At 44.3% G+C, this 16,682-nt stretch overlaps 1 protein-coding gene across 2 annotated transcripts; it reads right to left on the bottom strand.

The window, feature by feature from the left end:
* Positions 1-1,208: 1,208 nt before the first annotated feature.
* LOC110528616 (NACHT, LRR and PYD domains-containing protein 1 homolog) lies at positions 1,209-15,227 on the bottom strand. Of its 2 annotated transcripts, XM_090209797.1 has the most exons (13): positions 13,873-15,227; positions 13,386-13,432; positions 12,696-13,257; positions 10,035-10,318; positions 9,376-9,413; positions 6,906-6,970; positions 6,559-6,773; positions 6,119-6,375; positions 5,216-5,350; positions 4,952-5,084; positions 4,821-4,850; positions 2,206-2,488; positions 1,209-1,833 (listed from the first exon to the last, which is right to left on the bottom strand). In XM_090209797.1, the coding sequence occupies exons 1-13, from the start codon at positions 13,881-13,883 to the stop codon at positions 1,827-1,829; spliced, it is 2,067 nt and encodes a 688-aa protein (XP_090065923.1). In that variant the 5' UTR covers positions 13,884-15,227; the 3' UTR covers positions 1,209-1,826. The 2 variants fall into 2 exon arrangements, with proteins under 2 accessions (XP_090065923.1, XP_090065922.1); XM_090209796.1 differs by lacking the exon at positions 13,873-15,227 and having other exon boundaries at positions 13,386-13,485.
* Between the last annotated feature and the right edge of the window lie 1,455 nt (positions 15,228-16,682).

Here is a 16,682-nt window from a genome sequence, read left to right as displayed (position 1 = left end):
CTGAACACACCATCCCCACTGTCAAACATGGTGGTGGCAGCATCATGGTTTGGGCCTGCTTTTCTTCAGCAGGGACAGGGAAGAAGGTTAAAATTCATGGGAAGATGGATGGAGCCAAATACAGGACCATTCTGGAAGAAAACCTGATGGAGTCTGCAAAAGACCTGAGACTGGGACGGAGATTTGTCTTCCAACAAGACAATGATCCAAAACATAAAGCAAAATCTACAATGGAATGGTTCAAAAATAAACATATCCAGGTGTTAGAATGGCCAAGTCAAAGTCCAGACCTGAATCCAATCGAGAATCTGTGGAAAGAACTGAAAACTGCTGTTCACAAATGCTCTCCATCCAACCTCACTGAGCTCGAGCTGTTTTGCAAGGAGGAATGGGAAAAAAATTCAGTCTCTCGATGTGCAAAACTGGTAGAGACATACCCCAAGTGACTTACAGCTGTAATCGCAGCAAAAGGTGGCGCTACAAAGTATTAACTTAAAGGGGCTGAATAATTTTGCACGCCCAATTTTTCAGTTTTTGATTTGTTAAAAAAGTTTGATATATCCAATAAATGTCGTTCCACTTCATGATTGTGTCCCAGTTTTATATATTTATGTTTGAAGCCTGAAATGTGGCAAAAGGTCGCAAAGTTCAAGGGGGCCGAATACTTTCGCAAGGCACTGTATGTCCTTCAGCCACTCTCAAGTCATTGGTAAAGGAGTGACAGGTTAACAGCGGGTCCAGCTAGGTACCTAGTGGAGGACTAACTGACCCTCCTGCTAGATAGGGGTCCAGCTAGGTACCTAGTGGAGGACTAACTGACCCTCCTGCTAGATAGGGGTCCAGCTAGGTACCTAGTGGAGGACTGACTGACCCTCCTGTTAGAAGATCCACACGTCCAGGAGGCTGCAGAAGGAGAGAGGCTGTGTGGTTGGACCTAACTGATCCTCCTGCTAGAAGATCCACACGTCCAGGAGGCTGCAGAAGGAGAGAGGCTGTGTGGTTGGACCTAACTGACCCTCCTGCTAGAAGATCCACACGTCCAGGAGGCTGTGTGGTTGGACCTTTCGTACGTGCCTTCTCTGCCCTCTCAGCTATCCCCCTTAGTGAGTCCATTTCCTCATCCCATAAAGAATCTAAGGAAGGTCAAGATGACAACGTGGTGGTGTGTATCTTTGACTAGCCTCACACAGTGACACTCAAAGTCAATCTTAAATGAATCATTATTTATTGTCAGTGAGCTGGAGAGGTTCCAACCAACTCAATGCACCATAGTACACATGTCAATCAGGGGCTATGCCTGGGGCAGCCCCAGCAGTTTTCTTATATATAGCTATACACAGACAAGTTACATTTGCATGATTTAGCATAATTAATGAATCATTACTGTTTGCTTCATTCATGTGACCGACCAATACTGGTTCATAGCATTTGACAGACCAACACCTCACGAGACTTCTTCTCTCTAAGATGAGATCTTGAAACTGAGATATCTCGTTCTCAAACCAACGTCTGGCCTTACTGCCAAATTACAGCGACTGATAGTGAGGATTTGTACAGTCAGCCACTTGCATGAACACAGAAATTAGTTTACAGAACAGCACATGAATAAAACACAGACATTTGTTAAATTAATAGCACAAACAAACATTTCCCTTGAAATCATTTAAGTGTCTTTGTCCACAGACTAGGAGACAGGCCTCAGTATCTACAGATTAGGTGGAGAAGTGTCTTTGTCCACAGACTAGGAGACAGGCCTCAGTATCTTCAGATTAGGTGGAGAAGTGTCTTTGTCCACAGACTAGGAGACAGGCCTCAGCATCTTCAGATTAGGTGCTACAAGACAGAGGATGGAGGAGAAGGGAAGAGGGAGATCAGAAACGTATGGAGAAGAAGGAGGAGTGAGATACACCTGAGATAATGATGAGATGGTCCTATGATACACCTGAGATAATGATGTGATGATGGTCCTATGATACACCTGAGATAATGATTTGATGATGGTCCTATGATACACCTGAGATAATGATGTGATGATGGTCCTATGATAGAACTATAATAAGACACATTTATTACAGGCAGCAACACAAAAACATGCTTCCATTCTGAAAAGTACTTTATCTTTGATCTGGGTAGCTATGTTGTTATTTGACCTATATTTAATCATTCCACATATTCAAGGGAGGGAGAAAAAGAAACCGGTCTTACCTAGATTCACTCAAGTACTTAACAAGATGGCGTTCATGTTCACTGAGAGCTTTGAGACAAGCTCCCATCACTTCTGGTCCTTTAGGGAGGACTGCGTTCAGTAGTTCTCTCATTCGCTCCTGTTCAGTTGTTTCAGATGTTATTCTGGAGTACTCTTCATCACCAATCATGCTCTTTGACCGCAGAACATCTGCTATTGGCTTTGGGTTTTTGACTCCCTGAATGAGTTCAGCCCTGTGTTTCTGAAGAAACTCCTCTGCAGGAATCCCAAGGAGTGTTAATGCTGAAGGGGGGGGGTCAATTAAATTAATATGGTTTTAGGGTTAACAGCAGCTGTTTCTACATCTTGCAGTCTCTCCGGTTACCATTCCTCTGATAGTAATTTCTTGAACAGAGCTGACTCCAGGGTTGTAGGCAATTCCAATTGAAGTCAGTCAAAAAATAAAAATGAAATTCCTATTGGGTTTATTGAGAAGTCACTGACAGTAAAAAGTAGATGCCCTTTTCCAGTTATTGAATTGGAATTTCAGTTCACTTCCTGAATTGACTGATTTATTTGGAATTGACGCCTACCCTGGCTGACACGATTGTCTATTCTATATAACATACAGAGCCTTGCAAAAGTGTTCATACCCCTTGGATTTCTCTATTGTGTTACATAGTGGGATTAAAATGGATTTAATTGTAATGTTTTGTTAACAGTCTACTGAAAATACTCTGTAATGTCAAATTGGACCTGTCCCCCATACATACAACATCTGGAAGGTCCCTCAGTCAAGTATCGCATTTCAAGCACAGATTCAACTTTCTACAAAGACAAGGCCTCATTTACAGTAACTTTGTAAGTATTTATATCATTACACCTTCATCACCCCACTAAACACGACTCATGAAGACCTTCATCACCCCGCTGAACACGACTCATGAAGACCTTCATCACCCCACTGAACAAGACTCATGAAGGAAGACCTTCATCACCCCACTGAACACGACTCATGAAGACCTTCATCACCCCATTGAACATGATTCATGAAGACCTTCATCACCCCGCTGAACACGACTCATGAAGACCTTCATCACCCCACTGAACACGACTCATGAAGACCTTCATCACCCCACTGAACACGACTCATGAAGACCTTCATCACCCCACTGAACACGACTCATGAAGACCTTCATCACCCCACTGAACACGACTCATGAAGACCGTCATCACCCCACTGAACACGACTCATGAAGACCTTCATCACCCCACTGAACACGACTCATGAAGACCTTCATCACCCCACTGAACACGACTCATGAAGACCGTCATCACCCCACTGAACACGACTCCTGAAGACCTTCATCACCCCACTGAACACGACTCATGAAGACATTCATCACCCCACTGAACACGACTCATGAAGACCTTCATCACCCCACTAAACACGACTCATGAAGACCTTCATCACCCCACTGAACACGACTCATGAAGACATTCATCACCCCACTGAACACGACTCATGAAGACCTTCATCACCCCACTGAACAAGACTCATGAAGACATTCATCACCCCACTGAACACGACTCATGAAGACCTTCATCACCCCACTGAACACGACTCATGAAGACCTTCATCACCCCACTGAACACGACTCATGAAGACCTTCATCACCCCACTAAACACGACTCATGAAGACCTTCATCACCCCACTGAACACGACTCATGAAGACCTTCATCACCCCACTGAACAAGACTCATGAAGACCATCACCCCACTGAACACGACTCATGAAGACCTTCATCACCCCACTAAACACGACTCATGAAGACCTTCATCACCCCACTAAACACGACTCATGAAGACCTTCATCACCCCACTAAACACGACTCATGAAGACCTTCATCACCCCACTGAACACGACTCATGAAGACCTTCATCACCCCACTGAACAAGACTCATGAAGACATTCATCACCCCACTGAACACGACTCATGAAGACCTTCATCACCCCACTGAACACGACTCATGAAGACCTTCATCACCCCACTGAACACGACTCATGAAGACCTTCATCACCCCACTGAACACGACTCATGAAGACCTTCATCACCCCACTGAACACGACTCATGAAGACCGTCATCACCCCACTGAACACGACTCATGAAGACCTTCATCACCCCACTAAACACGACTCATGAAGACCGACATCACCCCACTGAACACGACTCATGAAGACCTTCATCACCTCACTGAGCACGACTCATGAAGACCTTCATCACACCACTGAACACGACTCATGAAGACCTTCATCACCCCACTGAACACGACTCATGAAGACCTTCATCACCCCACTGAACACGACTCATGAAGACCTTCATCACCCCACTGAACACGACTCATGAAGACCTTCATCACCTCACTGAACACGACTCATGAAGACCTTCATCACACCACTGAACACGACTCACGAAGACCTTCATCACCCCACTGAACATGACTCATGAAGACCTTCATCACCCCACTGAACATGACTCATGAAGACCTTCATCAGTGTCCTTCATCCCAACTTGAAGAGATGTTAGCTCTATAACCCATTTTATAAACCTCGTCCACAAAGACAAACCTACATGGTGGATGAGAGTCGTTGCTGTACACATCTGAAAAACAAACAATAGAAAATATCATAAAGCATTTTAATAGCATCTGTTAGAAAAGGACATTGATGATTGACATACTGTTCATGTCCAGTATTTCTTACCTTTTGATAACACTGATTTCCATACTGTCCTCTCATCATCCCCGATTAACTCCATCTCAATGTCCACCCCTGTGTTTCCCATTATCATCTGACAACAGCTTGGTGTGGTGTCTGCAGGTAACAGCTGAATCTTCTGTAGGAGGCCATATGGTGCAACGATTGAGACAACAGACAGAGAGAGAGAGAAATAGTGAAATAGAATGATATTCTAGTAATTCATATACAATATGACAGATTCATGTCCTCAGCCTGATAAAACTACACCTCTGGATTGATGGAAGTGGAGCGGGGATTCTTGAACGCAAACCAACTGTTCAGCTTTAAGGACCCGTTTGGACTTGACAGGACGAATTCTGAAAATCCTTTGGACACCTGATTTTTCTCCCGTTCCTGAACAGCCTACAAAATGAGCAATGTAGTAGTCAGTCAGAACAATGTAGTCTCGTAATTCACACAACATGCAGCTCACTGAGCATTCCATTTTTTGTCAACAACAACAAATGTGTATGCTTTTGTTTTACTATCCCTATTTTACCAGGATATTATTTTAAAGGTGTACCAGGTAAGTTGACTGAGAAGAGATTCTCTTTTACAGCAACGACCTGGAGAAGAGTTACAGGGGAGAGGAGAGGGGGAAAATGAGCCAATTGGAAGCTGGGGATGATTAGGTAGCCATGATGGTATGAGGGTCAGATTGGGAGTTTAGCCAGGACACCGGGGTTAACATCCCCACTCTTACGATAAGTGCCATGGGATCTTTAGTGACCATGGAGAGTCAGGACACTGGGGTTAACATCCCCACTCTTACGATAAGTGCCATGGGATCTTCAGTGACCATGGAGAGTCAGGACACTGGGGTTAACATCCCCACTCTTACGATAAGTGCCATGGGATCTTCAGTGACCATGGAGAGGACACCCGTTTAACGTCCCATTTGAAAGACAGCGCCCTACGCAGGGCAATGTCCCCTTCACTGCCCAGGGGCATTGGGTTCTCCTTCGACCAGAGGGAAGAGTGCCGTCTACTGGCTCTTCAAATGAACGAGACAGAAATAGATTTCTCACAGAGCTGCATGTTGTCGTTGTAATCTAGAGATTTTCAACAAACTATCAGCTTTCCTTCAGTAAGTTTCAACATACTGTTGTCACTTCAGTGATAGTGCCTCACCTCTTTCTGACTGGAGTTCCTGAGGAGCAGGTACAGCCTTGAAATTACTGTTGACTTTTTTACTGCCATGTAGAGGACCACGTCACAGTGGACATCTTTCTTACGAGACAGTGATTTCCATATAACAGAGATAGCTGAGAACTTGGGATGGAGAATCTTAACATGGAATCTGGTGACCTCATGCACTTCCTCTAAAGACACTCCATGTTCCTCTACATGAAGAATCTTCATCTCATTCCTCAGGGAAGGGTTGGTCCCTGAACAACACAAACACAGGAGACAGAAAGACAAATATTGTATTATTCATCCAACTAAAATACAAAGAATATGCAGTACCAGATCACAGTAAACTCAATCTCCCAGAATAGTTAATTAACTCAGGAAGTGAAACTCAGTTACATGGAAATGTCTTTCTGAATACTATTTCTATATGGTTTTACCTAAACAGACAAAGTGTGGCAGATGAACTTCCTCCAGTTCACCTAACTCCATAGTGATGTCCAGCAATGGACCACCTTGTGTGTACTGCATGTCTTTCAGAAGTTGACTGTAGGGTTCCCAGTTCCTGAAGTGATACTTCAGAATGACATCTCTCTCACACAGCCAGCGGAGCCCAGACACTGTGCACTCATAACTCCCTTTGGGTGTCCTGTGCCTTATGGCAACAACAAGATATGGTAGAGAGGGTCAATGGTCAAATGGAGAGGTTGGATTAGAAGACTATTCCCAAAGATAATGGTGAAATACACTAGCAAGTGGAATGAAATGTTAAAAGTAGTTATTTTACCTGAACATTGTCACTCCCTGGACAGTGGAAGTCAAGGGTTCAATCTGAAGCCAGTGTGTGGAGTCCTGAACAAGGACAAGCATGTCAATAATACATATGGGGCCTGTTTCCTGGACACAGATTGAGTCTAGTGCTGGACTAAAAAGCATGCTCAATGGAAGTTTCAATAGAAAGTTCTTTAAGGTCCAGGACTAGACTTAATCTGTGTCCGGGAAACTGGCCCATTAACCAAAGTAACGAATCTAATGTATTTATTCAATTAAACTGTTGAATGATTAAATATGACAACAGGTACAAATCCTGCATGACTACAAGCAGAACACAGGACTGTCTATATCCCAGGATGAATGGTTGGTCAGTACACACCTGGCTTTGAGACTGTGTTTATATTACTAAAGCAGAACACAGGACTGTCTATATACAGTCCCTTGCGAAAGTATTCGGCCCCCTTGAACTTTGCAACCTTTTGCCACATTTCAGGCTTCAAACATAAAGATATAAAACTGTATTTTTTTGTGAAGAATCAACAACAAGTGGGACACAATCATGAAGTGGAACGACATTTATTGGATATTTCAAACTTTTTTAACAAATCAAAAACTGAAAAATTGGGCGTGCAAAATTATTCAGCCCCTTTACTTTCAGTGCAGCAAACTCTCTCCAGAAGATCAGTGAGGATCTCTGAATGATCCAATGTTGACCTAAATGACTAATGATGATAAATACAATCCACCTGTGTGTAATCAAGTCTCCGTAGAAATGCACCTGCACTGTGATAGTCTCAGAGGTCCGTTAAAAGCGCAGAGAGCATCATGAAGAACAAGGAACACACCAGGCAGGTCCGAGATACTGCTGTGAAGAAGTTTAAAGCCGGATTTGGATACAAAAAGATTTCCCAAGCTTTAAACATCCCAAGGAGCACTGTGCAAGCAATAATATTGAAATGGAAGGAGTATCAGACCACTGCAAATCTACCAAGACCTGGCCGTCCCTCTAAACTTTCAGCTCATACAAGGAGAAGACTGATCAGAGATGCAGCCAAGAGGCCCATGATCACTCTGGATGAACTGCAGAGATCTACAGCTGAGGTGGGAGACTCTGTCCATAGGACAACAATCAGTCGTATATTGCACAAATCTGGCCTTTATGGAAGAGTGGCAAGAAGAAAGCCATTTCTTAAAGATATCCATAAAAAGTGTCGTTTAAAGTTTGCCACAAGCCACCTGGGAGACACACCAAACATGTGGAAGAAGGTGCTCTGGTCAGATGAAACCAAAATTGAACTTTTTGGCAACAATGCAAAACGTTATGTTTGGCGTAAAAGCAACACAGCTGAACACACCATCCCCACTGTCAAACATGGTGGTGGCAGCATCATTGTTTGAGCCTGCTTTTCTTCAGCAGGGACAGGGAAGATGGTTAAAATTGATGGGAAGATGGATGGAGCCAAATACAGGACCATTCTGGAAGAATGACCTGATGGAGTCTGCAAAAGACCTGAGACTGGGACGGAGATTTGTCTTCCAACAAGACAATGATCCAAAACATAAAGCAAAATCTACAATGGAATGGTTCAAAAATAAACATATCCAGGTGTTAGAATGGCCAAGTCAAAGTCCAGACCTGAATCCTATCTAGAATCTGTGGAAAGAACTGAAAACTGCTGTTCACAAATACTCTCCATCCAACCTCACTGAGCTCGAGCTGTTTTGCAAGGAGGAATGGGAAAAAATGTCAGTCTCTCGATGTGCAAAACTGATAGAGACATACCCCAAGCGACTTACAGCTGTAATCGCAGCAAAAGGTGGCGCTACAAAGTATTAACTTAAGGGGGCTGAATAATTTTGCATGCCCAATTTTTCAGTTTTTGATTTGTTAAAAAAGTTTGAAATATCCAATAAATGTCGTTCCACTTCATGATTGTGTCCCACTTGTTGTTGATTCTTCACAAAAAAATACAGTTTTATATCTTTATGTTTGAAGCCTGAAATGTGGCAAAAGGTCGCAAAGTTCAAGGGGGCCGAAAACTTTCGCAAGGCACTGTACCAGTATGAATGGTTGGTCAGTACACACCTGGCTTTGAGACTGTGTTTATATTACTAAAGCAGAACACAGGACTGTCTATATCCCAGTATGAATGGTTGGTCAGTACACACCTGGCTTTGAAACTGTGTTTATATTACTAAAGCAGAACACAGGACTGTCTATATCCCAGGATGAATGGTTGGTCAGTACACACCTGGCTTTGAGACTGTGTTTATATTACTAAAGCAGAACACAGGACTGTCTATATCCCAGTATGAATGGTTGGTCAGTACACACCTGGCTTTGAGACTGTGTTTATATTACTAAAGCAGAACACAGGACTGTCTATATCCCAGTATGAATGGTTGGTCAGTACACACCTGGCTTTGAGACTGTGCCTGACTCCTGCAGGTATGTAAAAGTAATAATTGACATTATGACTTACCTCAACATGGTCACAAGTCTTACAGCTCTGAGGAATCCCTGAAGGAAAAAGTAGTTGTTATTTAAAATGGACAATATCATGGAATAATGAATTTATAATTAGACTTGTAATAAAAATGAATATAAGTGAGCAACAGTCACAGAATGTACACTCTTTAGTATACCATAATCTGACATTAGTGTTATATTAATTAATGTTTGTAGAAGCAGGAAACAACATCGTTCTGGTCCATGTTTTGTAGATGTTGGGGGTCTGATTTCTGGTAGATTCTAGGATGAGAGCTTAAAGGTAGAGTCAGCTAAATGATGATGTACGAGCAGCACCACAGATATTGTGATGAGCAAGATGCCTGACTTCTCTCTCACACAGTCACACACAGTATCTGCCCATGTGCGTGGGTTCTCTTCACTCTCTTACGGTGTGGTAGCCACGGGACCAAAACAGCAGAGAAGTTTAGCATCGTATTACAACGCTCTTAGTTGTTGTAGAAAATTGACCCACTATGCGATTTACTTTGTGCATCTACGTCATATCGCTGACTCTACCTTTAATTTTTTGGGGACCAAATAGATCATGACTGTGTTCCTTGCCTGGGAATCAACTGCAATGAACGCTTTAAAAATATTTTGAGTCATAAACAATTATCAGATAACACTCACATTTCTCAGGTCCAGGCTTGATCCAACACTCTCCACCATGGTCTCTGGTGTTCTCAGGTCCAGGCTTGGTCCAACACTCTTCACCATGGTCTCTGGTGTCCCCAGGTCCAGACTTGATACAACTCTCTCCACCATGGTCTCTGGTGTCTTCAGGTTTAGGCTTGATCCAACTCTCTCCACCATGGTCTCTGGTGTCCTCAGGTTTAGGCTTGATCCAACTCTCTCCACCATGGTCTCTGGTGTCCTCAGGTCCAGGCTTGATCCAATACTCTCCACCATGGTCTCTGGATTTGGTAAAGCAGAAGGATAGACTGTGATTAAACTAAATACAACTTACACAGGCTTTATATAGCATACATACAGTCTTCATAAGCAGTACAAAGGGTGTATAAATGTTGACAGACTAGCTCCCTATGTAGGGTGCATTGCCTAAATGTGACATAACCCACTATGTCAACTTCCATGAAGTCAATACTAATGGTGACATTACAGGTGACATTGCATAGCCCTTAGTGAGGTGAAGTCACCAGGTATCATGAGTTACATTCCCCCCTAGAGATGAAGTCACCAGGTATCATGAGTTACATTCCCCCCTAGAGATGTGAAGTCACTAGGTATCATGAGTTACATTCCCCCCTAGAGATGTGAAGTCACCAGGTATCATGAGTTACATACCCCCTTAGAGATGTGAAGTCACTAGGTATCATGAGTTACATTCCCCCCTAGAGATGTGACGTCACCAGGTATCATGAGTTACATACCCCCTAGAGATGTGACGTCACAAGGTATCATGAGTTACATTCCCCCCTAGAGATGAAGTCACCAGGTATCATGAGTTACATAACCCCCTAGAGATGAAGTCACCAGGTATCATGAGTTACATACCCCCCCTCCCTAGAGATGTGAAGTCACCAGGTATCATGAGTAATATACCCCCCTAGAGATGATGTCACCAGGTATCATGAGTTACATTCCCCCCTAGAGATGAAGTCACCAGGTATCATGAGTTACATACCCCCCTATAGATGTGAAGTCACCAGGTATCATGAGTTACATACCCCCCTAGAGATGTGAAGTCACTAGGTATCATGAGTTACATTCCCCCCTAGAGATGTGAAGTCACCAGGTATCATGAGTTACATACCCCCTTAGAGATGTGAAGTCATTAGGTATCATGAGTTACATACCCCCTAGAGATGTGACGTCACCAGGTATCATGAGTAACATACCCCCCTAGAGATGAAGTCACCAGGTATTATGAGTTACATACCCCCCCCTAGAGATGAAGTCACCAGGTATCATGAGTTACATACCCCCCTAGAGATGTGATGTCACCAGGTATCATGAGTTACATACCCCCCTAGAGATGAAGTCACCAGGTATTATGAGTTACATACCCCCCCCTAGAGATGAAGTCACCAGGTATCATGAGTTACATACCCCCCTAGAGATGTGATGTCACCAGGTATCATGAGTTACATACCCCCCTAGAGATGTGAAGTCACCAGGTATCATGAGTTACATTCCCCCCTAGAGATGTGACGTCACCAGGTATCATGAGATACACTCCCCCCTAGAGATGTGAAGTCACCAGGTATCATGAGTTACATACCCCCCTAGAGATGTGATGTCACCAGGTATCATGAGTTACATTCCCCCCTAGAGATGTGAAGTCACTAGGTATCATGAGTTACATTCCCCCCTAGAGATGTGAAGTCACCAGGTATCATGAGTTGCATACCCCCCTAGAGATGAAGTCACCAGGTATCATGAGTTACATTCCCCCCTAGAGATGTGATGTCACCAGGTATCATGAGTTACATTCCCCCCTAGAGATGATGTCAACAGGTATCATGAGTTACATTCCCCCCTAGAGATGTGAAGTCACCAGGTATCATGAGTTACATACCCCCCTAGAGATGTGACGTCACCAGGTATCATGAGTTACATTCCCCCCTAGAGATGATGTCAACAGGTATCATGAGTTACATTCCCCCCTAGAGATGTGAAGTCACCAGGTATCATGAGTTACATACCCCCTAGAGATGTGATGTCACCAGGTATCATGAGATACATTCCCCCCTAGAGATGTGACGTCACCAGGTATCATGAGTTACATTCCCCCTAGAGATGTGATGTCACCAGGTATCATGAGTTACATTCCCCCCTAGAGATGTGACGTCACCAGGTATCATGAGTTACATTCCCCCTAGAGATGTGATGTCACCAGGTACCAGGTAGTGGTTAGAGAGAGAATGACTGTACAGAGGGGATGTTTAACAGACTGAAATTAAATAGAGGACATGAATCTACTAACACATTAATACACACCACTACTACTAATCTAACTGTCTGTAGGTCCAACAGAACACATTAAAACACACCACTACTACTAAGCTAACTGTCTGTAGGTCCAACAGAACACATTAAAACACACCACTACTACTAATCTAACTGTCTGTAGGTCCAACAGAACACAACACACCAATACTACTAATCTAACTGTATGTAGGTCCAACAGAACACATTAAAACACACCACTACTACTAATCTAACTGTCTGTAGGTCCAACAGAACACATTAATACACACCACTACTACTAATCTAATTGTAGGAATGATTCCAGAGGAAAACAAATGATAAATCATCGCTATGACTCACCTCTGAATGTGTTGGTCATCTATCGGACACAGGGTCAATGAGGTGTAGTCGGAGGAGTACATTATAAACCCAGGATAGAGGGGTTCAGTGAATGTGGTGTGTTCTGTGTGAAGGTGTGTCAGTGTACCAGAGGAGGACACACTATAGAAGGACAAAGTACCAGCTGGCCAGTCCAGATACACTCCAACTCGGTCAGAATCAGGACAAGTATCTGGTCGACTGTATCTGATGACTCCATTATGGTAAAAGTTATAAGCACTATCATAGCAGACTAAACACCAGGACTTCCTATTGAGTCCAATCCTACGGTCAATCTTCCCTCCCTTCCTCTTCATTCCTTTGTACGCCACACCAATGAAAGCCCCGTCACCATCCCTCTCCACCTCCCAGTAATAACGACCTCCAGATAAGCCTTCTCTGCAGAGAACTTGGGGATGATCCAATCTGTCTGGATGGTCTTCATAATGCTGGTCCTCCACCACCTGTGTCACCTTCCTGTTCCCCTCAGACAGTATCAGGTTTGGGTGTGCTGTATTTGGGTCCAGGGTGAGATAACAGGCATCTGTAGACAAACGGAGAGTTTAATCAAACCACATCTTCATATAAAATGTTGTATTGTAGGAACAGAACCAGTATTGATTAGTTACTATAGTTCTGAATATACAGTTAATTAGGATTTAAGAGACTTACATTTCCTCAGCCCTGATTTCAACCTGCACTCTCCTCCATGATCCACACTGTAGGAGAAACAGGTTATTGACTGACAAAGACCTAATAAAGCAGTCAACATTTAAAACATATTGTTGTGTTCTGGTGCACTATCCCAGTTCATTACTATCCTACCTACTGCATACAGAACAGAGTACAATTCATTACTAGAGACATACAGGTATTCTATCCTACCTACTGCATACAGAACAGAGTACAGTTCATTACTAGAGACATACAGGTATTCTATCCTACCTACTGCATACAGAACAGAGTACAATTCCAACAGGATATCAGAGATGCAGAAGAAGAGTATTCATGTGGTGATGATGTATGCTGTGTTGGAGTGCTCAGCCTGCTGGGTAAACTTCCCCTTAATTCTACCATCATGTCCTCATGTTACTGACCCTACTACACTACATATGACACAACCACTGCTCACATTATTGGGACATTTTTTCTGACTTACTTCAGCTTCATCAGCTTATATGTGGCATCCACCAGAGCAGTTGAAAGCAGGCCCTCTGCAGAGTCTCCTGGGTGATTGTAGCTCAGGTCCAGCTCTTTCAGGTGGGAGGGGTTTGACCTCAGAGCTGAAGACAGAGCAGCACAGCCCTCCTCTGTGACCAGACAGCCAGACAGCCTACAGAGAGACACAACAGCGGTCTAGGTTGATGTACTGGTGTCAATCATCTTGTAGGACACCCATACATTTGTCCATGACACAAACATTGTGATGAAATATTAGATTATTTGTTTAACTCAGCTCAGTACCGACCTGACTGAAACAGCTGTACTTACCCCAGTGTGTGTAGTTTACAGTCTGGATCCTCCAGTCCAGCAGACAGCAGTGTAACTCAGCTCAGTACCGACCTGTCTGAAACAGCTGTACTTACCCCAGTGTGTGTTTACAGTCTGGATCCTCCAGTCCAGCAGACAGCAGTGTAACTCAGCTCAGTACCAACCTGTCTGAAACAGCTGTACTTACCCCAGTGTGTGTAGTTTACAGTCTGGATCCTCCAGTCCAGCAGACAGCAGTGTAACTCAGCTCAGTACCGACCTGTCTGAAACAGCTGTACTTACCCCAGTGTGTGTTTACAGTCTGGATCCTCCAGTCCAGCAGACAGCAGTGTAACTCAGCTCAGTACCAACCTGACTGAAACAGCTGTACTTACCCCAGTGTGTGTAGTTTACAGTCTGGATCCTCCAGTCCAGCAGACAGCAGTGTAACTCAGCTCAGTACCAACCTGACTGAAACAGCTGTACTTACCCCAGTGTGTGTAGTTTACAGTCTGGATCCTCCAGTCCAGCAGACAGCAGTGTAACTCAGCTCAGTACCGACCTGATTGAAACAGCTGTACTTACCCCAGTGTGTGAAGTTTACAGTCTGGATCCACCAGTCCAGCAGACAGCAGTGTAACTCAGCTCAGTACCGACCTGACTGAAACAGCTGTACTTACCCCAGTGTGTGTAGTTTACAGTCTGGATCCTCCAGTCCAGCAGACAGCAGTGTAACTCAGCTCAGTACCGACCTGATTGAAACTGCTGTACTTACCCCAGTGTGTGTAGTTTACAGTCTGGATCCTCCAGTCCAGCAGACAGCAGTGTAACTCAGCTCAGTACCGACCTGACTGAAACAGCTGTACTTACCCCAGTGTGTGAAGTTTACAGTCTGGATCCACCAGTCCAGCAGACAGCAGTGTAACTCCTGAGTCCTGCAGGTCATTGTCTCTCAGCTCCAGTTGTTTCAGTTGTGAGATAGGTGAACTCAGAACTGAGGCCAGATCTGAACAGCAACCCTCTGTCAGACCACACTGACCTAGACTAGAGGGCAGAAGAGCACATGATTAACACATGTTTAAAACATCCACATAATAACTCATACTGAAGATATTTAACTCACACTAGTGTCTGTATGTTGCAGAGTGGACTGGTTAGTCCAACACAGAGCATCTCCACTCCTCTGTCTCCCAGGTCATTGTAGCTGAGGTCCAGTTCTCTCAGGGGGGAGTTTGGTGTCTGCAGAGCAGAGGTCAGAGTCTCACAGGATTCATGTGTGATTTTACAGTCAACCAGTCTGGAGAGAGGAGATATGTTGATACACTGTTAAATATGCAAAGATTTAAGAATAATGTTATTCATTAAGACAATAACAGAAGGAAATTATTAAACAATGTTAAAAACATACACATACTTACTATATACAAAATATATAAACACACAGTGGATACTGAAGATTACGGACATATTCAATCAATCCTTATCCCAATCTGCTGTTCCCACATGCTTCAAGAGGGCCACCATTCTCCCTGTTCCCAAGAAAGCTAAGGTAACTGAGCTAAACGACTACCGCCCCGTAGCACTCACTTCCGTCATCATGAAGTGCTTTGAGAGACTAGTCAAGGATCATATCACCTCCACCCTACCTGACACCCTTGACCCACTCCAATTTGCTTACCGCCCAAATAGGTCAACAGACGACGCAATCGCAACCACACTGCACACTGCCCTACCCCATCTGGACAAGAGGAATACCTATGTGAGAATGCTGTTCATCGACTACAGCTCAGCATTTAACACCATAGTACCCTCCAAACTCGTCATCAAGCTCCAGACCCTGGGTCTCGACCCCGCCCTGTGCAACTGGGTACTGGACTTCCTGACGGGCCGATCCCAGGTGGTGAGGGTAGGCAACAACATCTCCCCAATAACCTCACACTCAACAAAACAAAGGAGATGATTGTGGACTTCAGGAAACAGCAGAGGCAGCACCCCCCTATCCACATCGATGGGACAGTATTGGAGAGGGTAGTAAGTTAAGTTCCTCTGCTTACACATCATGGACAAACTGAATTGGTCCACCCACACAGACAGCATCGTGAAGAAGGCGTAGCAGCGCCTCTTCAACCTCAGGAGCTGAAGAAATTCGGCTTGTCACCAAAAGCACTCACAAACTTCTACAGATGCACAATCGAGAGCATCCTGTCGGGCTGTATCACCGCCTGGTACGGCAACTGCTCCGCCCACAACCGTAAGGCTCTCCAGAGGGTAGTGAGGTCTGCACAACGCATCACCGGGGGCAAACTACCGGCCCTCCAGGACACCTACACAACCCGATGTCACAGGAAGGCCATTAAGATCATCAAGGACAACAACCACCCGAGCCACTGCCTGTTCACCCCGCTATCATCCAGAAGGCGAGGTCAGTACAGGTGCATCAAAGCAGGGACCGAGAGACTGAAAAACAGCTTCTATCTCAAGGCCATCAGACTGTTAAAC

The sequence above is a fragment of the Oncorhynchus mykiss genome, chromosome 19, assembly GCF_057628025.1.
Source record: "Oncorhynchus mykiss isolate SJ-2025 chromosome 19, ASM5762802v1, whole genome shotgun sequence".
NCBI classification, from domain to species: domain Eukaryota; kingdom Metazoa; phylum Chordata; class Actinopteri; order Salmoniformes; family Salmonidae; genus Oncorhynchus; species Oncorhynchus mykiss.
The sequence above is the reverse complement of the archived record's forward strand: the minus strand, read 5'-3'. Positions and strand labels throughout refer to the sequence as shown.